This window comes from Hyperolius riggenbachi, chromosome 5, assembly GCF_040937935.1.
Source record: "Hyperolius riggenbachi isolate aHypRig1 chromosome 5, aHypRig1.pri, whole genome shotgun sequence".
NCBI classification, from domain to species: domain Eukaryota; kingdom Metazoa; phylum Chordata; class Amphibia; order Anura; family Hyperoliidae; genus Hyperolius; species Hyperolius riggenbachi.
In genome coordinates this window covers 396,181,105-396,208,861 of record NC_090650.1, presented here as the reverse complement: position 1 = coordinate 396,208,861, position 27,757 = coordinate 396,181,105, and the positions used below count along the sequence as shown (strand labels likewise).

The window sequence follows — 27,757 nt, the reverse complement described above, 5'->3', positions numbered from 1 at the left end:
TGCAGGCACTGAGAGGAGCTTGGCTATATGATTAGTATTGGCCCACAGGTGTCAAACTCCAGTCTTTGAGTGCCATGTCCATACCAGTGTTTAGGATGAACTGAGAAATGGAGAAATGTGTTCCACTTGATGAATCACTCCTCTCCTGATTTAGTCCCATCAATTAATTTGAGCTGTGCCAAAAGTGTGTGAGGACCTCGGCCCTTGAGGAATGGATTTTGACATCCCTGGACATTATCGATGACTATTTAGTCCTAAAGGCACCGAGAGGTAGCGTTTCTATGCCATAAGCAGTGACCTACACAGGCCACATGATACCTGAGATATTAGCCTACAGGTGCTGAATGGATCTCTGCTTTGCATATCCAATTAATTGCTTGGCTAATGTATTTCAATGGGCTGGTGCACACCAGAGCGGTTTGTTTTTTCCACAAACGCAAACTCGGGAGCTGCAGCATTTTTTAGATTTCAGAGGGGTTTTTGCCTCAATGTTAAAGTATAGGAAAGGGGAAAACCCCTCTGATCTTGCTTTTTTCCAATCATTTTTTACAGAAGCTTTTCAGTAACAGCTTTACTGTAATATATGAAATCTTCTACACAAAAACGCTCTAAAAAATGCTAGGCCTGTTTAGAAAATCTCTCTAAACATGCCTAGAACTGCTTTGAAAATCTGCTTCAAAAACCTCTAGCGTTTTGCGGATCTGCTAGAGGCTTTTGGTGTGCACTAGGCCTAATAAAGAGGGGGGCCTAGAGAGATCAGCAGTTTGAAGGAGGTAGTTTACACTTAATGTGGAGGAATTGGCTACACAGATCACATGATCCCTGAGAATTTAGCCTTAAGGTAGCCGTACATTTTGTCCCGAAATTGGTCACATTGTTGGTCAGGCATGCACTTGGTGGCACAGATTTTCATCCAATTCGACTATAATAATCTAATCTAATGGTCGATGAGCTGCCAAGCCGCCTGGTGTATGGCCACCTTTAGAGGCATCATGAGTCTGGAACTCTGAGCAAGATAATACTAGGAGTAGGTGGGATAACCTCACTGGTGCCAGCCTGTAACTTGAGCTGCACAAAACAGATACCCGGAAACACTGATAATCTCTTTATTGATAAATAATATACATAGATACATTGTGTACATGACACATTCACAGTCCGTAGGACTCTCTGTATAGCCTTTTATTGTCCATGTATTACTTTATCCACATGCCCCTCTAGATTGTCTTCTGGGTGATGGAGGATCCACCAAACGATGCTGGAGTTAGAAGATACCTCGAAATCTCCTTATGTATAATGTTCTTCACTGTGCTTTATAGGTGTGCAGCTGGGAGTAAGTTAGGTCTGACTTCTGGTCTCGGTGGGTCCTCTGAGGCATTTCTGTCATTTCCACCTGGATGAGGGACACTGGGTTGACCAATATGACCCTCTACCGCTGCCATGCATTTATTGACCCCCATGGACCCAACGTGTGACCTTTTAGGATGCCATATCCCACCATGATTGGCTGCCGAACTTGGGGTCCTATGATAAATTGTGTTTTGGCCTCTTTCAGAGTTGACTCTCTAGGAGCTGTGGTGGTCTCTCCCCTGTGACTGAACGCTGACCTTCGTGCTCTGGGGGTGATCTTGGGGGGTCTCTGCTCCCCCGATGCCTTCATTAGGTTCTGATTGCGGTTTTCCTCTCCCTGTCTTTTCCCTGCTGAGAGAAAATGAGACGTTACACAATGCTCAATATAACATGCTCTCATGAATGTGACTGTACTTTTAGAGTAGAGTAAATATTTGATGTGTACCACTTACAACCAGCAGGTGTCATACTGCAAGAAAGACCGTCGGCTTAAATGTCATGCAATAGGCTGTTTTCTGTAGGCAGATAACACAAGCTGTGCACTGACTGACTCCTAGTAGAGTAAGCAGCCAGGCTTACATGAGGTGCCCACAGGTGTATGGAAAGTGCTGAACTTACTGCATTGCCCAGCACCTTTTTTTTTTTTAATGTTTTCTTGACTACATTAATAGTTTTCCCTAAAATGTTTTACATACAAATATTTTTATTGTAATCAAATTGGACCTGAACTCTTGCACAGGGCAGTAGGGAAACAGAGATAAATCCACCCCGTATGTGTTTAGAGAGTTTAGCCTAATTCCCCATCATCTGTGACTAATCACAAGTTGTAATTTTATCTCTCACCGGTGTCAGCTGACTACCATGGCAGAGAAGCTAATTGTTGAACACTGGATGTTAACCCTATGTCTGCTTCCATGAAAGCAGGAAGTAGACACATTGCAGATTTCTTGCAGGATTTCTACCAGCTGTAACAAATTGTTTTACTTTAAAGGTTATTATGCTGTTGCTTATCTTTAAGAGGAGAGAACAGTTCTGGACCGCTTTAAGAAATCAAGCATGCTTGACAAAAGCCACTATTTCTCTGATTTGTATTTTTTTCTTTCCAACGTAAGGTGTCAGTTGAAAAATGAGGTGATCAAATGTTATTTTGTTAAAGCCTACCTGAAGTAACATGAGGTAAACATAGGTACATATAGCAGTAGCCCTACTAAGTTATTGTCTGAAGTTCCTTTCTGGTTTCCAGTACAGCAAGAGAAAAAAAAAAAAAGTTGGAAGGATCTATTAGGTTTACATTCCATTCCATTCTATTGTTTAAAATGGTTAGTGTGTGTACGTAGTTGTGAATTATTCAGTATGCCCAGTCCGGGGGCACATGGAGGGTTTATGCTGGACCCTTCTCTGCTGGGTTCACTTTGTAATTACCATGATGGGTGCAATGTAGCTACTTCACATCTCTCTAAGCATCCTATCAGTGTAGTCTATCTTGTGATAAGTGTCTGGTCACATGTTGCAGTTGCCACAGAGCGGTGTTCTCCTTTTAGCCGGGGGCTCCACCCGGCTAGTTTTTGTGAGCCCCCCTGGTTGTCATCGTCTCACCACCTGCTCTGCTGTAAGCAGAGTTGTGCAGAGAAGCACCAGCCCTGCATTCTCTTATCTCGCCCCACCCGGCTACCTTTCCATGCCACCAGGCTACTTTTTTATGCCACCCGGCTGGGAAAAAATTCTGGGAAGAACGCTGCAGAGGATATTTATGGTGGGGCTGACACTTACGCTGGGCAAACGCGGCTCATTTTTGAGCTATTTAGATGGATTGATAATTTCCGACATGTCCGATCTCCCGCTTGGTCATTTCGCCGCCCGATTCATGATAGCAGTAAATGGAAAAAGATTAGACAAACGAGCGGGAGATAAGAGAATCGACAGCAGAATCGAGCGGCGAAACAATGGAACGGAAAAATCAACTGGTAAAAGCGAGCCGTGTATGCCCAGCATTAGACCCGTGGTATTGGCAGCTAATCGCTTTGTCTTCGATTTACATATCTGTGCGGACATGCAGCAGGGGGCTTTTCTAGGCTGTCGGAAGCATTGTCGGCACTTTAAGTGATTTCCCCTGGGATGGAAGTGTCGGTACGGGGCTGACACGTTAAATCCCCGCATTCCTGACCGCGCCGTTTATGTGACGCCTCTGGTATTCCGTGTATTTCCACTAACTCACTCTGGAGAAGAACATTTTACAATCCACTTTTTAAAAATGGAAAATTTGGGCAAAGCCCTCCGCCTGTCCACAAAGCCGTTTTGTCTGAGCGCGGCAGGCGGACGGCGTGTCCAGGATTTCTCCAGAGGCTCCGGCTGGTGGTTATCTGCCAGCGCTTATTTCATTTTTATGAGCTTCTTCTGGGCTTTTAGAGTAAATATGTAAAGGCAAAGAACAGCAAATTATACAGAAATGAGGGCTAGTCAAATAAAAAACACGCCGCGACCGCTTTCCCCCCGCCGAATCATAACAATCCCGGAGCCAGCGCAAACACTGAGGCTGCCACTGACAGGGAAAGGCGGACACTGACCCCTGAAGTCGGGTGCCGGGAACAGGTGGAACTTTGGCCCCCACAGGCCTCTAACAAAGGCTTCATTTATCACCTCGGATGTGGTCTGACAGTTCGAATGCATCCTCTGAGCTCATCTTTCTCCATAGTGACCTGACCTGCCAAACCATTTTCATTTCACACCTCACAGAGCCAACCAAGAGGTTCAAACTGACAAGACTCATAACATTTCTATCGCGCTTTTCTCTTGGTGGACTCCAAGCGCCAGAACTGCAGCTACTAGAGTGCGCTCTATAGGCAGTTGCAGTGCTAGGAAGTCTTGCCCAAGGTCTCTTCACTGAATACTTAGATTCAAACCCTGGTCTCCTGTATCAGAGGCAGAGCCCTTAAAGCAGATCCGAGATGGAAAACTAACTATAACAAGTAACTTGTCTATATATCTTATCTAAAGTTTAGATAGTTTACACAGCAAATCTATCTGCTAACCGCTTCAAAAGTTTGTTTTTATTTATTCCTGTGATACAATGAGGGCAGCCATGTTCTGTTTGTCACATTGTCACAGGCTGAGGGCTGGAGATGCTATCAGCTTGCCTGTGTGTAAATCCAGTCCCCTCTCCTCCTCCCTCCTCCCGTCTGCCTCTGAAATCAATGGCTAGTAACCTAGTCCTCCTCCTGCCCAGACTGAGCTCCCATAAGCCCTTGCTATACTGCCAAGGCACAAAAGGAGCTGTAGGCGTGGCTTGTTTAGTTTATAGGGAATTAGAGTATTAAAACAAAACAAAAGTATTTGGCTTGCGGAATGCCCTATAAACAATATGAAAGGAACACAATTATGCAATGAGTAAAAGTTTCTCGGATCCACTTTAATCACTACATTATCCAGCCACTAAACTGCAACAGAATCTTCACAAAAATCACCCCGGACCAATCAGATTTTACTTTCATGCAATCACTGGTAAAAAGAGGATTTTTGATTGGTCGGCATCATTACTGCTCACTTGCAAATCATCAACAATCCTTGATGTGGTTTATTAAAGCTAAATTGGTGCAACTCTTATTCTATCTTTCAAAATGTGGATGTCCTTTGTATAATAATAAAAAAAAAACCCTACAAACACTGATTCAATAAAACCAGTGCAAAGTATAGTGCTGGAAAAGTTGCCTGCAGAGTCCCTGAAGACTGGTGAGTTTGAAAGGTGATTGTCCTTGCAAATATCCAGAGGCATGGGTAGGACCACTATCCCAAACAATTGTAAAACTTAAAATACACACGTATAAGTAGTACATTTCTCCCAGAGTAAAATGCACTATAAATGACCTATATTGGCAATAAAAGTTTGACAGGTTTTGGACTAGTCCATCTTCTCATGGAGGATTGTCCGTTTTGCCTTCATTCTTTACAAAAGCACTCCATACAAATGATACAGCCAGCCTTCCTACTTGTTAGCACACTATTTTGGCAGTTGGACTGAGTAATTGCCATTCAGGAAGCACACCCTGAGAATCCACTACAAGTAGATGGACTACTTTAAAGAGGAACTGTAACGACAAAACGGCCCCTGGGGGGTACTCACCTCAGGAGGGGGAAGCCTCAGGATCCTAATGAGGCTTCCCACGCCGTCCTGCGTCCCTCGGGGGTCTCGCTGTAGCCCTCCGTACAGCCGTGACGCAATATTTACCTTCCTGGCTCCTGCGCAGGCGCTCTGATGCCTCTCGGCGCCGAAGTAGGCGGAAATACCCGATCACCGTCGGGTCTGCTCTACTGCGCAGGCGCAAGTTTCCGGCGCCTGCGCAGTAGAGCGGACCCGACGGAGATCGGGTATTTCCGTCTATTTCCGTGCAGAAAGTCGCCACAGCGCCCCCGCTGGAGCCAGCAAAGGTAAATATTGAACTGACAGTCGGCACAGTCGCCGGCTGTTCGGAGGGCTGCGGCGAGACCCCCGTGGGACAGAGGACGGCGTGGGAAGCCTCATTAGGATCCGGAGGCTTCCCCCACCCGAGGTGAGTACCCCCCAGGGGATCTTTTTAATGTTACAGAGTCTCTTTAAGACCTGTCAGCTCTGTCCGATTTTACACTTCACTGTAAGTGACCAAAGTTATAGTGCATATTACTGTGCTGAACAAATGTACATTATATACATATGCATACACATGCATTTTAAATTTTTCAATTTTTTTCGTGATACTGGTCCTTTAAAACTTTCCCGGTCAAGTCCAGTTACTGCTGATCAGTTAGCTGTAAGCTGCTTAATTAACCAGGAACGATTAGTTTTTATTTGGCTCAGATTGAAGTCCCTTCTGCACTGAGTTGCACACGGATTATGCAGTAATGCAAGTCAGTGAGCGACACAGTAAGCGTGCATGTTGGGAGTACGGTGCGACGCACATGTACGGACTGGCGAGAATCCCAGTGACGTATTTTCTGCCCAGCAGGAAGTAAGTCACTAGTTGAGGGGCGGGCTTATGACCGTGTCGCCACACAGTGGTGCAGGGTCATATGAAGCCTAATTTCTGTGGTGCGATGAGCTGCACTGCAAACCTCAGGTGTGCGACCGGCCTATAGGCAGTGGTTATTTGCATGGAAAGCAGAATTTCCAGCTAATAGCTATAAATATCAAATTAAGTGATCTCTCAAAGTATGTCTAAATTTATGTCCATTTTGAGTAAATATTTCCCCTGGTTTATGTGAAAGATAGCTTGACCTTTGTTTTTCCTTAGCCTGAAAAAGGCTTGCAGCACCCCAATGTCATAACATTGCTAAACAGTCCTTCCGTAGGCAGAGCCCACCTACTCAGTTGTGTTTTCAGCAGTCGCTGTTGTATGTAGAGCTGTCAGGGCTTGTTTACACCTAAGGGGTTTTCGCCTTTTTTTTTTTTTTTTTTTAAGCGCCGGCGATTTGCAAAATTGCCCTAAAAGTGCTTGTGCAATGATTCCCTATGAGAGTGTTCACATCTGAGCGGGTTGATTCTGATCCGCTCACCAAAGCGCTGCCTTAACATTTTTGGGGCGATTTGCCTATAATGGCAGGTATAGGGAAATTGCAAAACGCTTTGTATAGCGTTTTTTCCCCAGCGCTTTAATGAATAAATACATTCTATTTATTTCCGGGTGAAATAGTTCACTTCTCGACTGATGTGAACCAAGCCTCAGAGGTCCTTTTACACTTAGAGGAACTGCAGTAAAAAAAGTAATGAAGAAAAGTTCTTAATTTTTACATTAATTATTTATAAATGATTTAGTCCGTGTTTGCCCATTGTAAAATATTTCCTCTCCCTGATTTACTTTGACATTTATCACATGGTGACATTTTTTCTGCTGGCAGGTGATGTCAATGGAAATAGCTGCTGCTTTTTTGGCAGTTGGACACAGCTGTTACTTCCCACAATGCAACAATGCTCCCACAGTGTGATGTCAGTACCTAGGTGCTGACATCACACTGTGGGAGGGGTTTCACCACAATATCAGCCATACAGAGCCCTGATGATCCGTTTCAGAAAAGGTAAAGATTTTTCATGGGAAAGGGAGCATCAGCTAGCGGACTTAAGACCATTTGGGAAGTATGAAACTGTTGATTAAAAAGCTAATAAGCTGTATATGGCTTTATTTAGCAGCATATCATATAAAAACTTTAAAGTGCTTCAAACTTTAAGACACGCCCTTTGTAGACCTTTGGAGTGGAGCTGAGTGTGATGTCACTGCATCCAGGCATGCTGGGAAGACCACTGCAGTCCATGACAGTTTGCAACACCATAGCTGGCTAATTTACACAAATTTCTAGGTAGCTGGAATTAAAAGCAAACTGTAGGAGCTGCCGGTTGCATACTGCTTAGTGTCCAGCTGTAATGCAGATACTTCGGCTTGCAATATGCTTGGTCCGCATATCTGTACTGGCTTAAAAGCCACACAAAGGGAGAAGACTGTGGAGGCCACCATCTTTGTGGTTATAAACTTTTTTTTTTTTTTAAGAAGCCAGTTGCCCTGTCTGGTTGCTTTTTGACTTCATGCACTACGGAAGCCATAAACGTTTGCGGTCCTGTGAGCGAGAACACCTGGCATCCTCCCTGCTTCTGGGTAACTGACCCTAAACAGCATCAGAAGCAGGGGCATCGCACCACAGCTAGACAAGTAGCCTCCACATCAGGAATAATATTTAATACCTAAAAATGGTGTGTCCTGAAAATGTAGTACCTGCAGAAGTCAGGAGACCAACCTGAAAAAAGATTAATTTTACAGTTTCAGGGGAAATATTGTTATCCTTAAAGTCAGTACAGAGCTAAAATCTATGGACTATTGACCCTTTTTATCTCTTTCCAGCTTTTAGAAGCCATTTACTGACAGGGAAGTGTTTTATAGCTGTAATTCCTTATAAGTGAGGGTTACGCTATAGTCCAACCCAGTCCTGACTCGGACAAAAACTGTCATTTGCATACCTGATATTTAACACACTCAGGCAGAGAAAGGGAAAAAAGGGATCACAGCATAGTTATTTGTGTGCTTGGCACTGTACATACACTTCTATCTCATTATGTCACGTCACCTAGGTTGTCCTTTAAGGGTGATTGCGCTTGCTGATTGCCGCTGATCTGCAAACTGCTAGTGTAGTTTTACCGTATGAGGTATTTGAAATCACAATTACACTGCATGCAGCATTTTTGGGGGGAGCAATTGAGTTTGAAGGAATGTGCAAAAACAAAACAAAAAAAAAACCTTCAAATTTCCACTCTGAAAATCTCATAGCAAAATAACAATCCGTTAGCGATTGCAATTTGTAATGTGAACTAACTCTACAAATATGTTTAACCTCACCCCATGATGCAAAGGGTTTCCAATAGCAATGTATCAAAACCTATAATAAATGAGGGAAAACTACTGAAAGATTGATGGCAATAAATAATATAACCACTTTTAGCACATCTCGGAGTTCTCCTTTAAATGTTTCCATGACAATGTTAGGGGTGGGGTAATTGGGAGTCTACGATCCCCTGAGGTTGGGATATATTTCAAAACCTTGTGCAATATGAAATGCACAAATTCTCATCTTTTTGCTTTTAAATATATGTGGTATAACCGCATTCTGATCAGCTGCTATGTACTCTGCTTTCCCTCAGCTACAAGCTCCGCACTGAAAGTTCCGACACAGAGTGGACTGGAGATTAAAATTGAGAGGTTCACTTTTGAAAATAGGCATATAATTCAAATCAGGGGTTATGCTATTGGCAGGTATCCAAGATTTTCTGGGGATTATAAGTGGTAGTGTATTTTTAATTAAGCGTGCCTACAATAATATAAAATTATCAATAATGCAGTGCATGTCGAATGCTAATTTTGCTTCTACTCTAATAAAAATGTATATCCTTGCTTCTTTTGATAACTCAGAAATGACTTAGGAGAAGCCCCCAAGCACAGTGCATACAGATGTTATCAGCACTTGAACAGAGATCATTTTTAAACCTGTTTTAACCCAGGAAAGTTTGAGACAGATTACTAAAGCAGAGAGCAGCACATATTATTGCTTGTTTACTATTAGTACCGTGTATACATGGATTATTATTATTTAGTATTTATATAGCGCTGACATTGTCTTGTCACTAACTGTCCCTCAGTGGGGCTCACAATCTTATCCCTACCATAGTCCTATCTACGTATGTATCGTGTAGTGCATGTATCGTAATCTAGGGGCAATTTTAGGTGGAAGCCAATAAACGTATCTGTATGTTTTTGTGGTGTGGGAGGAAACCAATGTGCCCGGAGGAAACTCAGACTGGCACAGGAGAATTTACAATCCCCCTGCTGAGTGCCCTGACTGGGTTTCCAACCAGAGACCCAGAAGTGCAAGGCGAGAGCGCTAACCATTATGCCACAATGCTGCTTACAATACACGTCACTGTAGGCATACACTATGCAATATTTTTAGTAGACCAGATGTTGGCTTCAGCTTAAACTTTGAATCTAATAAAAACCTGTTAAAACTATGGCTTGTTATGACGAATGAAGTATTGATTAACTTGCCCGATCGATGCTGGCGTGAGCTGCAGGTGGCAGTAGTACCAGATTCATATTCCCGTAGCTTTATACCGCATTTGTGCATTACAGAGCTAGCAGCTGCATCAGTGAGATGGACTGGACAAAATTACAGATAATCCAGTGGCAGACCAGGTATCTTAAAAAGGGTGCCAGATAAATAATGAAAGTATATTGCATTATTGATCAGGTCGTCCTATTAAGCACACTTATAAGTACACTGCTGCGTTTGATCGTCCTCTGTCATAAAGAAACAGATATTGATCTATTAGACCTTATGATTGCCATTCTTTTTATCCAGAAATCTCATATTAACCCTTGGATTACTGCACTTGCATATATGGTATTGAAATATCACAGGTGCATGGGCTGGATCATTGGATAGAAAAAATAAAATGTATAGATTTCGCTGATCTATCATGCATTCTCATTTATGTATTATTGTATGGCGGATGACGCACAGCTTTTTTTTTTTTTTTTTTTTTGAATGACTGCCATAACTGAGCAGTGTTGCTGTACAGTTCTTATCCCTGAAATGTAACCCTAAAGGTGGCCACTAACAATCCAATTTCTAGTGAAAAATCGTTCAAGCAATCAGATAATTCTGATCGGATTTGCTTCCTATCTATCACAACCAACAAGAAAATCCAAATTTTGGTTTGACAAAAATCCAAATGTAGATTTACTACCTATCTGATCTGAATTTCTGATCGATCTAACGATTTTGCCTTAGAAATTGGACCGTTAGTGGCCACCATTACAATCAATCAATTGGTGATCGCTAATGGCAACTTGGGCATGTGTATGCATTTTTAACCCAGAGTTACACTTTAGTGCTTGTCTTGTGGATGATGGGGTGGCTGAGAACAAATGGCCGATCAGGGGATGGTCGTCCTATGTCTCGACATGGCTTTACAGTGCTTTTTCAAGTTGTAGGTAGGTGAGAAGCATTTAAGGATTTTATGCCGTACTCCCTGCCAGAAAGAGAACCAGTCTTGCTCGAATTGCCGTTGTATGCAGAAGTCGAGATTGGGCTCATGAGCAGGTTACATGGGAAATGGCAAGACCGCCTCCTTGCCCTTCCTGGGCTTCTCAGCCACCTGTCAACCTAGTGTTGTGTTAGATAGTTAAATTGAGACCAATGATTGGCAACTCGTGCTGCTAACATTCTGTAGTGTAGAGTGCCTGGAGTAACTGCCAGCAGAGGGCGCTACCCCGGTAGAGTAAAGTAAAACCTACTAAAGAACTTGTACCCAAACCTTGTTTGTTCCCCAGGCTGCAAGGGCCATCCAGGGGACTGGGGAAAATGAGACGAGCCGTCTATGGTCTAGCTTCCATTTGGAGACACTAACTGAACTGGTTCATGTAGAATTTTCAGACGGTTATTAACATATAAAAATGTAACCAATGGACCTTTTTTTGTTTTAGTAAAAGGGATTCTGTAAAGGGATGAATATGATGAAATAAGCTAACGTCCTCTTATAGGACTGGAAGCACATGGAGGAGCACAGGAGCGTTGCAGCCACTTGTAGCAGGATGGCACCCCTGTGCATGTGTTCACTATGGTATGGCCCATATTCTGTTCACGTCTCTACTGAGTTTTCTCCAAGGAGATATTTTCAAACCTTGCTAATAAAACACCTTTAAACCTACCAGCATGCAAGAAATTACTCAAAATGGGTTTATTACCCATTTTACCTACTTTTAGTGCTTTTTAGTATGTGCTGAAAAGTTACGTTTAGATAAGATAGAAAATTAACTCCTGGGAGAAAACTCAACAGAAAGGGTTAAGTCCTAGGAGATAAATTTCATCTTCTCTTTGAAATAACTTGTGTCCAGATGGATCCAGGACTCTAGTGCTGCCAGATAAGGGTGCCTCTGTGGTGCCCAATGCAGGCTTCTGTATACCCTTTAGTAAAATTTCCCAGCGGCTGTGTTCTTTTGGCTTCTGTAGCGTCTGAGTTGCACATTTTGAAAACGCAGGCAGTCGGTGGAGTCAGAACACTTGACCTGCATGCTTGTTCTGGGCAACAAGTCCAGAAAGTACCAAAGGCAGGGGTGACACACAAGCCAACTCCTAGCCAACCACTCCACGCCGATTGGCGTGAATGGCTGCGAGCAGGGATCGCAGAAGATCGTGCTAAAGCCTACCACAGCCGATCACTGTGATAGGCTGACTGGGGGGGGGGGGGGGGGAATACTTAACAGGTTTTTTTTTTGTTTTTTTTTATTTTATAAAAAAATATTTGTTAAAAACAAACATTGAGGGAGCTATCAGACCCCACCAACAGGAAGCTCTGTTGGTGGGGAGAAAAGGGGGGGGGGGGGTAATTTGTATGCTGAGTTGTACGGCCCTGCAGCGAGGCCTAAAAGCTGCAGTGGCACAACTAAGAGAAAATGGCCTGGTCACTAGGGGGGGTTTAACACCGCGGTCCTCAAGTGGTTAAAATAAAAAAAAAACCCTCAATATCTGCCTCACTAGAGGTTTCTGTTAAAGCACCACTCCACCCTCCCTGCTTTTCAGATAGTTTTCTATCCTGCCATGTAGAACTCCAGTTAAACGATTGATTCCCGAGACATATGCATAGTTTAGGATAATCTGAAGGTATATGGGAGGCATTAGTGTATAGCGTCCTGAAGATGGCATTTCAGTATTTCTTCTAGAGCAGTTATGGCTAACCTTGGCACTCCAGCTGTGGTGGAACTACAAGTCCCATGAGGCATTGCTATACTCTGACAGCTCTAAGCATAACTTGGGGAGGCAGAGGCATGTTGGGATTTGTAGTTTTGTCACAGCTGGAGTGCCAAGGCTAGCCATCACTGTTCTAGAGTGATGCTTTGTCACCAGTTGTCTTGATTACTTCACTTGCTGAAGTACGAGGCAAGGGTCACGTAGCAACCCCATACTTTTTGTTTCCTTATTTTTGGGGTGTAGGAGAAGTTCGGGGCGTTAGGTTTCCAGATACCATGAGTCATCCCTTAAACTGTCAAACAGAATTGAGGTTTATTTTGCTGCAGGTGGAGGAACGTTGCCGGGGGCGATGGGACATCCCTGATCTCCACATTAGCAGGTCTGTGGAGTCTGTTTCCAGCAATGTAGATTAATTGCACCTGTGTTAAAATGCCATAAATCACCCGGCATGAGCTCTGGATGTCCGCAGCGGTGAGCAGACCTGTGAATAGACCACTTCTGCAGTCATATATCTGATCGGACCGTTTTCTATTTGTCTTGTAATAGAACTTCAATATTGTCTGGTTTTGTAGCATTTCTAATGGAGCCCAGTTTAACGTTGATAAAGTGCCGTGTTTGACAGCAGTGACTGTTCGGTGCTTTCTTTAGTATTGGAACTGACTACCCCCCCCCTCCCCCCTCAAGTCACAATAGAGTGCAGAGTATCCCCTGTGTATTATTTGGTTTTCAAGTCTGAAGACAAGAGAAACGCTGAGAGCCGGCTTCCATGCCAGTTGTTTCACTTTCAAACATTACATTTTATTTATCATCTAAGTGTCATTTGGATAAGTGACAGCATATCTTACAATACCACTCAAGCTTCAAGATCATTGTATACATTTCTTTATAATTCTATATCCAGCATGTACACCATAGATTGCATGCTGTGTGATACTTTCTGTAAATCAATGTGTATAAATAGTTGACAGCAGCTCACCAGATTTCCAACACGTTTCGCCGCAAAGTTTACTTAGTAAAAGGCAAGATAGTTCTGGAGAATCCTTTCTAACCCGGGTTGTTGCATATTGATTAAGCTATATTGGGTCACACAGTGTTGGCTCAGGGTGTAAGGGCCCATTGGAGAAAATAATCTCCCCACTTTGGTTTTGTAAAGGATTAATAAAGCTGTAATATCTGGGTTGTAACTATGGCATTACATTATTATTATTATTATTATTATTATTATTTAGTATTTATATAGTGCCAACCTTCCGCAGCGCTGTGTATATTGTCTTGTCACTTAACTGTCCCTCAGGGCTCACAATCTAATCTAGTCATATGTCTATGTATGTATTGTGTAGGGTATGTATCGTTGTCTAGGGACAGTTTAAGGGTAAGCCAATTAACGCTTCTGTATGTTTTTGGGATGTGGGAGGAAACTGTGATGCCCGGAGGAAACCCACACAGACATAGGGAGAAGATACAAACTCTGTGCAGATAGTGCCCCGGCTGGAATTCAAACTGCGGACCCAGTGCTGCAAGGCGAGTGCTAACCACTATGCCACCGTGCTGCCTGTCATTGCCATTAACCAGCAATGTGTGGTTTGCATAATATATATACTGTGAACACTTTATGGTGCTTTGACGGATGCTGCAATGTTTAAGTAACCTGGCCCAGTGGGCAACCTCTGGTTGACTCAAGTGTCAAGTTCATACAACTCAAGTGTCAAGTTCACACAAGTGTGTTTAGGTCCATTTGTATACTTGACCCATTGTGGCTGCGCTCAGTGTTTGTATAGGGCGCTACCGCAGGGACCCCAGATTGCATTTGGCCTGGACACCGGCTCTGGGGCTCACCCTCTTACCCATGGATACACCTCTGCTTTATTGGAGGAGTTCTATGTATCTGCTGGCTTGATGCAAGCTGAACCAGGATTCTTTTACTGTGATTTATGGCTCTCCCCTTTGAGATTTAACTGCCTAAACCACTTTTTTTTCCCTTCTTTCGTTGAAACATTCTCTCTTCTGTGCATTTTATTTTGGGAGTTAGGAGAGATTGATATTAAAGGGGCACTATGGCGAAAAATTGTAACATTTAAAATATGTGAAAACAAACAAATAGGAGGTACATTTTTTCCAGAGCAAAATAAGCCATAAATTACTTTTCTCCTATGTTGCTGTAACTTACAGAAGGTAGTGGAAATTTGACAGAAGTGACAAGTTTTGGACTTGTCCATCTCTTCATAGGGGATTCTCAGCAAGGCTTTTATTCTTTATAAAGATATTCCCTAAAAAGTAATTAAACAATGATGCTGGCCAGCTTCCCTGCTCGCTACACAGTTTTTTGGCAGTTGGACAGAGCAACTGCCATTCACTAAGTGCTTTTTTTAAATAAATCCCTGAGAATCCCCCACGAAGAGATGGACTAGTCCAAAACATCTGTCAGATTTCTACTACCTACTGTAAGTGACAGCAACATAGGAGAAAAGTAATTTATGGCTCATTTTTCTCTGGAAAAAAAATGTACTTCTTATTTGTATATGTTGGCACATATTTTGAATTTTGCAATTTTCGCCATAGCGTCATTAAGGTGCATCAGTGCCAGAATAGATTTCCCCAGATGACCCAAAATACTGGTGACAGTCTACTGGGTACTATTGCATTTTAAATACAAAACCAAGTTACTTAAAGGGAAGCTGAAGTGAGAAGAATATGGAGGCTGCCATATTGATTTCCTTTTAAACAATACTAGGTGCCTGGCATCCCTGCTGGTCTATTTGGCTGCAGTAGCGTCTGAATCACACCAGAAACAAGCATGCAGCTAATCTTGCCTGATCTGACAATGTCAGAAGCACCTGCTCTCCATATGCTTGTTCAGGGTCTAAGGCAGAGAATCGGCAGGATAACCAGGCAATTTGGTATTGCTTCAAGGGAAATTAATATGTCAGCCTCCATATCCCTTTGACTAAGGTTGTCCTTTAACCATACCCCCCCCCCCCCCTTTGTTAAAGTAGCCCTGATATATGTGATACCCACCTGTGGTGCATTGGGTGCCGTTAGTTGGGCTTCAGGATAAAGGTTTGCGTGCCAAGTGGACTGGAATTTGTGGCATGTGTAATGTCTCACTGTTCTAAGGGCCGCACCCATGTGCCCAACTACACTGGGAAACATTTATCACAGGTTATGTCCAGGTTCACTTATTAACCACCTGACATTTTTACTGCAGGTAATGAAATGCGGACAACACATAATGAAGAAAGCGAATATTTTCCACTGCTTCAGGTTGTGTCCACCTGGTATTTTAACATCCTTACACATTTCACTTTTGGATGAGGACATTTTGGGTTTAGAAGTGGCTTTCAGGGAGTATAAAGTCTACAGAATCCAATCCCGTATTTCCACCATTTCAACGTCTTGTATGTATTGCAGAGTCCATTAAAGTTCCCTGCTTCAGGGCTGCCTACAACCACCTGCGGCCTCTTATAAGGACATCTCGTGGTCTGTAGCTCCACTCAAGATAAGCAAGTAAAGAGATTGTTCTCCAGGCCTTCCCTGGAGTAACCTCCTTTTTCTGAGGTCATGTCGCTTGCTAGAAGACCAGACCTCACCTAAAATAACTCGTACGGTTCTAAGACAGGAGTTGTCAGGTCTTAGATTCCACCTAGAGTAATGGGTCTGGAACTGAGATTAGATGTTTTTTCCCAGTGAATACAATTTCCTAGTCTTTATTCCGAATCGCCCAGAGAAAAAGAAATACAACTAACCTCACCTATAATGAAGTCTCTTGTGGATGGAGAATTATCACTTTGTAGACCTCGCCTAGAATAATGTGGCTTATTCTGAGATCAATCCCCTGAGGAGCATAAGCGCACCTCTTCCACCACCTCAACTACGGTAACTGTATCCAGTTGTAAAGGGGAAAGGCCCATACACACGTCGGATTTTAGCGAACGACCCGTCGTTTGAACGTTCCGGCGTTCGGACGTTTTCGCGTCAAATCCGACGTGTGTACAGACTATCGTTCGGTGATAAGACTGGTTACCAACGATCCGCCGGGCGGATCGCTGGTAACCAGTCTTATCACCCGAACGATAGTCTGTACACACGTCGGATTTGACGCGAAAACGTCCGAACGACGGAACGTTCAAACGACGGGTCGTTCGCTAAAATCCGACGTGTATGGGCCTGAATACACACATCCAATTTGGATGGACTAATCATTGGCCAATTCTACCACTTCCAGGTAGTAAGAGGGCCATGAGACTTTGAATACTATGAACAGATTTTGTCAGTAGGCTCTCACATTATATGGAAGTTGTATAATTGGCTTATCAAAATTGGATGTGTGTATGCACCCTAAAGCCTAGTACAAACCTTCAATTTTGATTGGATAATGGCTGGCCAATCCATGTAGTATGAAGGTCTACCTACAAAATCTGCTCATAGTATTCAATATCTTTTGACCCTCATACTGCATGGAGGTGTTAAAATTGGTCAGCGATTGACCAATCATGTTTGAAAGTGTGTGCCAGGCTTTAAGCATCTAGAAATGACACACCATCTCTAGTTCTTTGATCTGTTGAGAGGTCATATGTCCGGAAACAGAGAGATGTCGTTTTTTGATTTTAAGTAATGTGTCCTGCTTTGGTGTGATATGATTATAGTGGTGGTGTTGCTTCCTAAACCTCATAGACTAACTTCATAAACTGAATAAGCTTTCTTTGAAATGGAAGATGACAGATTTCTCCTTGTGATAATAATATATACTGTAATGGTAGTGTTTTGTTTTGTCTTTTAATGGTCTTTCCTGCAGAGTGCACAGCTCCCCGGCCTGGAAACGATTTTCCAACATCTGTTTTTTATGAAGTGTTTGCTCAGACTGTAACTTTTTCTGATACCTGTCGGCTAATTATTAGAGTTGTAATCTGTGAGGGAATATTTTTTACGGCGTGATATTACTCACCATCTTCCTTTGATTGCTGAGGCAGAAGGTGCATATCTGTCTGGGTTGACCAGGCTCAGAATCTCGGTGCTTGGGGCTGGCAGTGGCTGGGTGATGCTGGTAGTAGGGACTACTGGTGTGACAAGGCTGTCCATCCCCACACGTCTCTCCGAGTAGTAGTACGTTCCCCAGATGGGAGATGTAGCTAGACGCTAGACGTAGTGTCTCTATCTTGCTGAGTTTGCGGTCTGCAGGCTCTGTGGGGATGAGTGTGCGCAGGGCTGTGAAGGCAGTATTGACACTGTTGGTTCTGTCCCTTTCCCGGGCGTTGGCCGTGTGACGCTGTCGCGGTTCTCGCAGCCGATTACACTTCTTGTCTCTCTTGTCGCTTCTGTCTGAGTGAAAACCTTTGTTGCCACACCCGGAGCTGTCGCTGCCGCTTTCGTCGTCGTCGGAAAGCATGCTGATGTCCGGGTAGAGAAAGCGGGCAGGTGGGGCATGGCGCAACATTGCGAAAGACATGGTGGCGTAATGAGCTTGAGTATTAAGTTTAGGTTTCTCTGTTGTCCTGTCAAGTGTTGCCCGCCTTTATCTCCAGAGGGATCTTCTCATGTGAACTCTATGGTGACCCTGAGTTGTCAGAACCTTGTGTCAGCATCCTTCCCTCTATGCTTCTGCCTGGTCTATCCTGTCCTCGTCTCTCACACGTGTGGAGTGCGTCTGGCGGAGCTGCAGCTGTGATTGACTTTTTATAGTGACCCTTGAGAGTGAGTCTGGTCCTCCCTCAGCCGGCAGCAGACACGGGTAGGGGGGGCTCCATCGGAAGCTGGATGAGGGGGGAGGGAGTCCCCAGACGGCTGTGGGATTTAACAGCCTAGACTGGCCTGTGCTGCTTAACGAGGCTCAGCCTTAACTCTTCTCCTTCCCCAACATCTGCATCAAGGAGGAAACTTCGCTAGTTGTATTGCGGCGAGTGAAAGTTGGGTCACTAACTCTGTGTGCAACAGTTCACTCTCTGGATCCCTCATTAGCCTGTTATATCCTTCCTACCGCTATTTCTGTTAGCAGACACCCCACCACAGGGCTCCTCCTCCTGCGGGGCAACGCAGACTGAGGCATGATGCGAGTCTGCGTTTATTTGGCATAGTGTACAGGGGTGTAACTATATTTTATAGGGCTCCATAGCAAAGCTGTTATAGGGTCTGCAGGCTCTCAAAGCTTTACCTCAATCGCACCTCTAAAACCCGGCATTCTATAGCAGTAACACTGCAGGAAGGAAATTATTTTCCTTATAGTTTACTAGGCATCCTTTCCTGTGGATTGTAAGCTCACAGGGACAAGGCACTGATTTTTGTATAATTTTGTTTTATTTATGGTTTTCATTTGCTATTTTGTTTTCTTTGAGATATTAGAAAAATCAACGCACTCACTCGTTCACTCACTCATGCACGCACGCACGCATTCACGCACTCACTCGCGCACTCACTCGCGCACTCACTCACGCACTTACTCACGCACTCACTCACGCACTCTCACGCACTCCCGCACTCACTCACGCACGCACGCACGCACGCACTCACTCACGCACTCACTCACTCATGCACTCCAAAGTACCTTTGTAATTGGTCATTCTGTGGTTAGGGCCTAGTGGGCCTTTTAGTTGTTGGGCTTTGTAGCTTCCCGCTGGCTGATTTGCCATTGGTTATGCACAGGGCTGTGGAGTTGGAGTCGAGGAGTCGGAGCAATTTTGGGTACCTGATGTCTGAGTCGGAGGTTTCATAAACTGAGTCGGATGATTTTTGGACCACAGCTCTAGTAAGAATTAGGAGTGTGAGCAATTTTGAGTACCTGGGCCCATATGCAATTCCCTTTTTCCCCTGAGTTTTCTCCTAGGTGATATTTTCAAACTTGTCAATAAAATGTCTTTTGAACCACCAGCAAGCAAGAAAATACTCAAAATAATTTTAACTTTTTCACCAATTTTGTGGTACTTTTTCAATTGCAAAGTGCTGAAATTTTATTTTAAATAGAAGATGAAAAATGATCTCCTAGGAGAAAACTCAGGAGAAAAATATATTTGCATATGGCTCTGGAGTCTTGAGTCAGAGGTTTCATAAACTGAGGAGTTGGGATCTGTTTACTTTTGCAGCTGATGATTTCAGCATCACTTGTTTTGTTGCTTTTTTGCTCTTTACTTAAGCCCAAACTTATGTTGTGGTTCAGGTCTAGCACTAATCACTACCCATTTTATTTATCCAATCATAGTGTAACCCACTGCCTATTCAGTAAGGAGTCTGTGGGCTAGACTCCCTATCACAGCTACTGACTACTGAGCGCGCCCTAGTGGCTGCAGCTCCAGCGCTTTGAGCCCACCAGATTATTTTTAGATCAGGGTTATTACATGTTTGAAGTCTCAAAACTTTGCAGTGGAACCCATTTCTTCATTTTTTAAGCCTTTTTTTCTACTGTTTTTCTGCCTCCTGGATTGGAGACGCCAGTGTTTTGTATTCTACAACTGACTGTACCTGATACAATATGACTGTTAGGCCACATGTTTCAACAATATGGCTGAATAGATCTTTCCCGGCATTTAAAGACATGCCCAGAGGAAAATGGAGATTTTCTTTAAAAAACTGAATGTGAAATAATCAGGGGAAGGCTAAATTGGTCCTTTTTGAAAAATGAGTTAAAAACTCGGGTGAACGGGACTCTGTATAAGCAAACCCCAACCAAGGTAGAAAAAAAAATGTCTGATACCAATTCAAAATTAAATTTGAAACCGAAAACAAAGAAAATCTGTGCTGGATAATGAGGACTTATCCGAACATGGTCTACAATTCATGGCATGGTATATTGACATAGTGGTTGTGTTTCTCTTGCAGGACATCCGAAACACAGTGGGGAACATTCCGATGGAATGGTACAAGGATTTCCCCCATATTGGTTATGACCTGGATGGCAAAAAGATTTTCAAACCTCTGCGCAATAAGGACCAGCTGGAGGAATTCTTGGACAAGATGGAGAACCCTGACTATTGGTGAGAAAGCCGCACATTCTTATGTTCCATTTCTCAACGAAGGAGCTTTAAACTGTAATCCTGTGATTCCATTTGTATTGTGGTGGTGTTATTGTGATTATTATGCATCCGTATAGTGCTGACATTTTTCATACAACATTTCAGAGAACAATTCATGTCATTAATAATCTTTCAGCAGGAGTTACATTCTTTCACAGTGAATTTTTTTTAGTGGGTGGATATTTTTTGATTGTGGGAGGAAACTCATGGAGACCTTAGGTAGTATTTCCATGCTGACTGTGACCTGGTTAAGAAACCCATGGAGACCCAGGGTATAATCTCCATGTGGACCATGTCCTGGATGGGACCTAAGGTATAATCTCCATGTAGATTGTATCCTGGATGGGAGACCCGTGGGGACCCAAGGTATTATTTCTATGTAGACCATGTCCTGGATGGGAAATCCATGGGGACAAGGTATAATATCCATGTAGATTGTTTCCTGGATGGAAAACTCATGGTAGCCTAAGGTATAATCTCCATGTAGACTGTGTCCTGGATTGGGAGACCCATGGAGATCTAAGGTGTATCATCTTCATGTAGACTGTGCTGGTTAGGGTCATAACCTTCAACTTTAACACTGTAAGGCAGTTGTGCTAACCACTAATCTACAGAATTCTGATATAATCTATAGCAGCGCAAAACTCTGCTAGACCTCTAGCCACACATTAGGGGTCTAGTTAACATGGAAACCTATTTACCTGGTAATACCTATAGGAAACCCACTCACGTATAGCTTTTCGTGGGCAGGGAGATCCTTGTTTAGCAGTTGTTCTTAGGGCAGCAGCTGAAGTCTGTGGAGAACCATGAGTTGAAACAATTATGTACGTTCTGGGCATTTTTCCAGGGTTATTGGTTGTATCTCAATTTTGGTAATATCTGGCCATATAATTGTGTCCTTCACTGACTCAGTGGTGTGAACTTAGCATGATAACTCTTTATGAAATGTTCACTACACAGGAGAACTGTCCATGATAAGAAGACCGGGCAGGACATCAAACTGACGGATGAGCAGGTGGACCTGGTAGAGCGGCTGCAGCGAGGACAGTTTGGAGATGCCAACTACAATCCCTATGAGGTTGGTCCAGGGGAAGTGATTCTATATAGAAATAGCATGAGAATTAGTATATATGTAAGATCTGTTTCCAAAAACAGCTGATAGTGACAGAGCATAGCTGGAAGAATCTAATTCTTCCTGTACACATTCTGGCTGGGGCTTATTCTGCATCTTTTCTCTCTGCAGCCATATGTGGATTTCTTCACCCATGAGACCATGATCCATCCTGTGACTAACAGACCTGCTGACAAACGCAGTTTTATTCCATCCCTGATAGAAAAGGAGAAGGTGAGTAGACATTGTCCTATCTGTGATTTCTGGAGAATGAGACTTGTTCTGATCACGTCTCATGTCCGCAGGTGGATTTCCCTGTTTTTGTCTGTATGGCTCTTGCCTCCCCACCCTAGTTTTGGTACCCTGTCTTCTTCTTTTCATGCTACTCCTGTCTCTCTCTCTCTCTCTCTCTCTTTTTTTTTTTTTTTTTCCTTTTTATATTCCCCACCACTGTATCCCTTTTCTGTTCTTGGTACCCTTCTTTCTTCTGGCTCACTTATTCATGTTATCTTGCTTGTCCAGATTTTTCTTTTTTCTTTTTTTGGTACCTCACCACACATTTGTCCCTCTTCTGCTCTCAGAATCTATCATTCCTTCTTACACATACTTTCGTGCAATCCTGGTTTTACTCTTCTTTCCTTGGTACCTTGCCACTCTTTTTCCCATCAGGCAATATCTTTCTTGTTCTCGCTAGCCCATTAGCAGCTTCAATAGAGTTATCTCGTTTGAGATAAGTGCACTGCTTTTGACCTCAGTTGGCAGAACTCATTGTGCTGTAATTTCTTGGAATGCTTTGGTGTCTCTTTTGCTAGCAGAAAATATAGAAACTGAAAGCAGAAGTCCTCTGTTATTGTTTCGCTCTGCCCCCTAGTGATACGTGTCCAGAAATATACATTACAGCAGTACTTATTAGAAGCATGAAAATGTAACAAATAAGTGCTAAAATAAATTGGCCTGTAGCACTTGCGAGCCTCTAAATAAATTGGTTACTTAAAGGACTTCCGAGGCCTAATGATAAAAAAAATGAACTACTTGCATCCTATTTTAAGGCACCGAGGACGCCATCAGCACCCTCCGTGCCGGTCCGCTGGGTCCCCGCCGCTCAATAGCCCCCCGGGCCGGCTCACGGCCCGGGTCGGCCTCTCCTCCCTGCACAAAGATGGCCGCATGAGCTGGCCGCGGCTGCGCAGTCCGCTTAGCTGCGAATGCGGCTGTGCAGCTCTAGGGCTCTCGGGGGATCCACGCTACAGGCTTTTTCCCGTAACGTGGATCAGGGGGTTGGCCCTAGAGCTGCGCAGCCGCACTCGCGGCTAAGAGGGCTGCGCAGCCGCGGCCAGCTCATGCGGCCATCTTTGTGCAGGGAGGAGAACCCGACCCGGGCCGTGAGGTCAGGAGCGGCCCGGGGGGCTATTGAGCGGCGGGGACTCAGCGGAACGGCACGGAGGGCGCAGACTGCGTCCTCCGTGCCTTAAAATAGGATGCAGGTATTTAACTTTTTTTATCATTTGGCCTCGGAAGTCCTTTAAGGGTTAAACCGGACCTGTATGTGTCTAGTGTACATTATACATCTAGGTCCCCAGTAATGGATCTGATCCATACCTACCTGCACAAACCTGCTTTTCTAGACTTCGAGCTCTTGTTCCTTACTGGCGTTGCCCTAAATGTGCCTGGGTATTCCCTGTAGACCATCTCTGTTGAAATCTTCACCTGAATGACAGGAACCAATCCTATCCCCACCCCACTTGTCATTTCCCTGCTTGCTTTGGGGGTAAAGGGGTAGTGGATTGAGGAGTACCAATTCAAAAACAATGATTTCTGGCACACCTGCGCAGATTGGTGGCCAATCTTGTGATAGGCTTGGTGATCGGTATTCAGCAGAAATGCCATAGCAGTTTAGCTATGTGCAATGGATTTTTCATTTGATCCATTATTTCCAAGCAAGTTCCTTTTGCTTGCATTGTCTGGCAATTCACATCTACACAGAGCTTTGCTTTCATAGTTGATAATTACTGCCATGTCTGATCATTCATTGGCTGAACTCATGCCTGGTTATCAGTTGTTTCCAAACTTCCAGCGGCAGAATTCACTTCTCTGATTCTTAATGGGTTTGTTTGATCAGATCTTTCTTTTGAAATTAAATATTGGCAGTATGTGCTAGGCCTTGGGTTGCTCCGGTACAACTTTGCTGTCCTCGCAGTTTGAAATTTGTGACAGCTAGAGCAACTTTAATCTGTCCTTTTCCTGGCAGCTGACCTGCCTAAATTGTCCCTCTCATTTTCTTCACAACAAAAATAGTTTGCCCCTCTCCGCTTGGTACTTTACTGCCCGGCCTGTCCTACTCTTCTGCATTTGCCCCTGCCTGTCCTCTCCTGCTTTTAATGCCCAACATTTTTGTGTCTCTCCTGGTTCCATCTACATCGCGTCATCTGGTCTATGTGCGTCTTGTAGGTTCAGCAATCCTTGGTAAATTCTCTCCTCATTCCGTATCTCTTGTCCATTTCCAGGTCTCTAAACTGGTTCATGCCATAAAGATGGGCTGGATTCGCCCCCGGAAGCCTCGTGATGACGCGCCCAATTTCTATGATCTGTGGGCCCAAGAAGATCCAAATGCCATTCTGGGGAGGCACAAAATGCATGTGCCAGCTCCGAAGCTACCACTTCCGGGGCACGAAGAGTCCTATAATCCCCCTCCAGAATACCTGATGACAGAGGAGGAGGTGGGAATGTATAACGTTATAATACAAGTTGTGTACTTACATACATGGTCTACAGCTCAGCTAGCCTTGCGTGGAAAACCTTATTTCAACTTCTATTTGTTTATCTTTATATAAAAAGGCACACTACTAACAGCGACTGTCAGATTGGGAGTGTCAGAGGTGCTGCCATTCAGTTAGTGCAGGTGTGGAAAATAAGGAACACAGTTATTATGGTTGTGTTTAGCTCTTTCTGCAAATATTTTCGCAGTCTGTACCAGTTCCAGGCTTGAGAAGAAGTGCGAATATGTGCTTGCTGTCATTTTTAAAGTGCATAGCTCTCAGGTTGAAGTGGAAGAAAATAACACCAATGTGTAATCAAGGTGTAAATAACTTCAAAAATCACATACTTGCCTAAAAAGAGGGAAGCCTCTGGATCCTAACGAGGCTTCCAACAGCATCCTTCTGTCCCCTGTTGCTGCTCGTGGACCCTCCAAATATTACCAACAAGGGCTTGTCTTTTTAATCTGATCGGGGCTGTGCTTCTCTTTTAAAGGACATCCGAGGTGAAAATAAACTGATGAGAAAAACAATTGTATCTATCCTCCTTCTCCTAAACGTGACTTTTTTATATATCCCACAGTTTTAGTTTATATTTAAGTCTAGTTTTTAAGTTTTTACTGTTTCATTGTCTCTGCTCAATGACACCTTCATTGAAGTATGCCAGAGCTCAAATCTAGGAATTGATGACCCGTTATCGCTTTTCTGCTCTCAGAAGCCATTTACTGACAGAAAAGGGGTTTATGACTGTAATTACTTATCAGTGAGGGTTATGCTATAGTCTGACCCAGTCCCGACCCGGACAGAAACTGTCACTTGCATACCTGATGTTTAACTCTTTCAGGCAGAGAAAAAAAGGAACACCAGCCTAGTTTTTTTGTGTGCTTGGCACTGTACTTACACACGTCTATCTCATCATGTCACATGTCATCTCGGGTATCCTTAAAGAATAAGAGTGGCTGTACAAAGAGAGAGACTGTAGGTGGGGCCATTGCTGATAAATTACGCATCTGTAGGCCAAGCATGCAACTGTTGGGGTATAGCACGCCTATGGTCTTCATTGTAGATTAATGCATTGCTGCTTACATACAGCTCTTCGGGGTTTCATTGGCCTTTATGACCACGCCCCCTGCCCTAACTTGATGCAGTTTGGGTATATCTTTTATTTAAAGGAGACCTTACTGTGCATTTCACAGATAATGTGACCAGAAAGGGATCTGGTATGGACTTTATTTCTGAAGTCACCCTCTTTCTGTTTGTCCCTCCAGAGACTGGCCTGGGAACAGCAGGATGCGGAGGACAGGAAACTGCCTTTTCTACCCAAGAAGCATGGCAGCCTGCGTGTGGTGCCTGCATACTCCCGATTCATCCAGGAGAGGTTCGAGCGTTGCTTGGATCTCTACCTGTGTCCTCGCCAAAGGAAAATGAGGGTAGGTGGACTTTGGTGGAAGCACGGACTACTCCTTCTATTGGATTGCTGTGTATAATCTCTGCTTGTTCTGTAACAGGTGAATGTGAATCCTGAGGACCTGATCCCCAAACTGCCTCGGCCCCGTGACCTCCAGCCCTTTCCCACCACTCAGTCCATGGTAAGACCCGATACACTTAAACTTATAGACCCTTTTCCACCACTGCTACACTCATCCAGATGTCTGACAGAGGGGCTTTATTTTTATTGCTCACAGTGACCAATCCGTTCCCATACTGCACTGAGAAAATGAAAAGGAGAATCTGATTGTTTTTTGTAGGATAGTAAGGGGTGGTTCATCCTTAAAATACTTAGTAATTTAAGCTTTGGGGTGTGGTGCTGGTTTATAAAGCCCCCTACAAACAAGTGAACTTCCGATTGCCAATACAATAGTTTTGACTATCAGCATTGACACCTCCCATCATTTGTCTGTTGACGCATGAATGACAAGTATTCCACTAGAGAAGAATTTGTTCTGCCAATCGGTTTGTCCCTTGGTGTTGTGGGGTTCCCCCTCTTTTTCCTCCGTGGCATATTACAAGCAGCTTAGCCAAGCCCAGCTTCCAAAGCATCCACCGATATGAACACAATCCATTGTTTTTCTGTTGCTATGGTGTTTGAGATTCTAAAGAATTTACTGTCCATCAGATTGACTTGTCCACCTTCCATTCCGATAATGACTTCTCTATTTCTCAGGTGTATCTTGGACATACGGATCTGGTGCGCTGCATTAGTGTTTCCCCCACTGGACAGTGGATAGTCTCAGGTATGTGTGAACAGTCAGCCAACGCATAATACTGCCTGACTTCCAAGGTGTGTCAGTAGAATGAATTCTCTTATATGCAAGCCACATGGACATACAGCCACTCTGTGCTTTCTTTCTTCTCAGGCTCAGATGATTGCACACTCAGATTCTGGGAGGTCAACACCGGACGCTGCATGAAATCAATTACCCTAGATGGGGCTGTCAAAAGTGTCAGCTGGAACCCCAACGCCACAATGATCCTGGTGGCTGCTTGTGTGTACGTGTCTTCTTTCCTGGCAGTGGTTGAAGGTTAACTGCATTTATATGGTTTCTTTGCAAGAAAGCTCCTTTGGAGCTGACCATGTCATGCCAAAAGAATAACTTGCTGACAGGAAATGGTGAATGGGAGTGATTAGTGCAAACAGAAAAGTCTAGGCATCCCTTGCAAACCCCTTAGATGTGTTAACTTCATTACTGTGTAACAAAAGGGCCACTGCAGTAACCCTAGAGATGACGGGGTGTTAGAAGTTTTACTTCGCAGCTCGCACAAATGTCTTTTGTTATCCCTGATCAAATGATGCTTAAAGAGGAACTGCAGTGAAAAGCCAGCATTTCCCATAATGCAACAATGTTCAAAGAGAGCAAACTGTCAGGACCATGGTCATGACATCACACTGTGGGAGGGGTTTCTCCACAATATCAGCCACACAGACCCCCCTGATGATCTATTTGAGAAAAGGTAAAGATTTTTCATGGGAAATGGGGTATCAGCTACTAATTGGGATGAAGTTCAATCTAGGGTTAAAGTTCCTCTTTATGAATTCTTGCCCATCCTGCCTACCAGACTGTATTTTTGACTTGGTTTCAGGCAAGGCCTAAGCCTGATACACACATCTAATCTTGTTTGCCACTAAGCTCATACATTACTTGAGATTGAGGCCTGATCGGTCTGCCATACCTTTGCTCAGTGTTTTAAAGCCTGACCTTTTCACCAGCATGACTCCTGGGCTCCTCTGGTGTCCGCATGACACTGGCACATGTGTGATGTCACAACCATCAGCTAGGCTGGACACTGGA

At 43.9% G+C, this 27,757-nt stretch overlaps 2 protein-coding genes across 7 annotated transcripts in view; one reads left to right on the top strand and one right to left on the bottom strand.

The window, feature by feature from the left end:
• The window catches only part of BOP1 (BOP1 ribosomal biogenesis factor), an 84,987-nt gene that overhangs the window by 46,982 nt on the left and 10,248 nt on the right, over positions 1-27,757 (top strand). For 3 of the 5 annotated variants that reach the window (XM_068237844.1, XM_068237845.1, XM_068237846.1), the window contains 8 exons: positions 20,410-20,564; positions 21,564-21,681; positions 21,847-21,948; positions 24,219-24,431; positions 25,736-25,897; positions 25,976-26,056; positions 26,632-26,701; positions 26,825-26,957. In XM_068237844.1, coding sequence (XP_068093945.1) covers positions 20,410-20,564; positions 21,564-21,681; positions 21,847-21,948; positions 24,219-24,431; positions 25,736-25,897; positions 25,976-26,056; positions 26,632-26,701; positions 26,825-26,957 — 1,034 coding nt within the window. The other 2 variants (XM_068237849.1, XM_068237848.1) reach the window with 2 other exon arrangements.
• On the bottom strand, positions 1,093-18,511 carry SCX (scleraxis bHLH transcription factor). 2 transcript variants are annotated; one of them, XM_068237853.1, is made up of 2 exons: positions 17,549-18,511; positions 1,093-1,701 (listed from the first exon to the last, which is right to left on the bottom strand). In XM_068237853.1, exons 1-2 carry the CDS (start codon positions 18,047-18,049, stop codon positions 1,660-1,662), a joined length of 543 nt encoding a protein of 180 aa, XP_068093954.1. In that variant the 5' UTR covers positions 18,050-18,511; the 3' UTR covers positions 1,093-1,659. The 2 variants fall into 2 exon arrangements, with proteins under 2 accessions (XP_068093954.1, XP_068093955.1); XM_068237854.1 differs by having other exon boundaries at positions 1,093-1,698.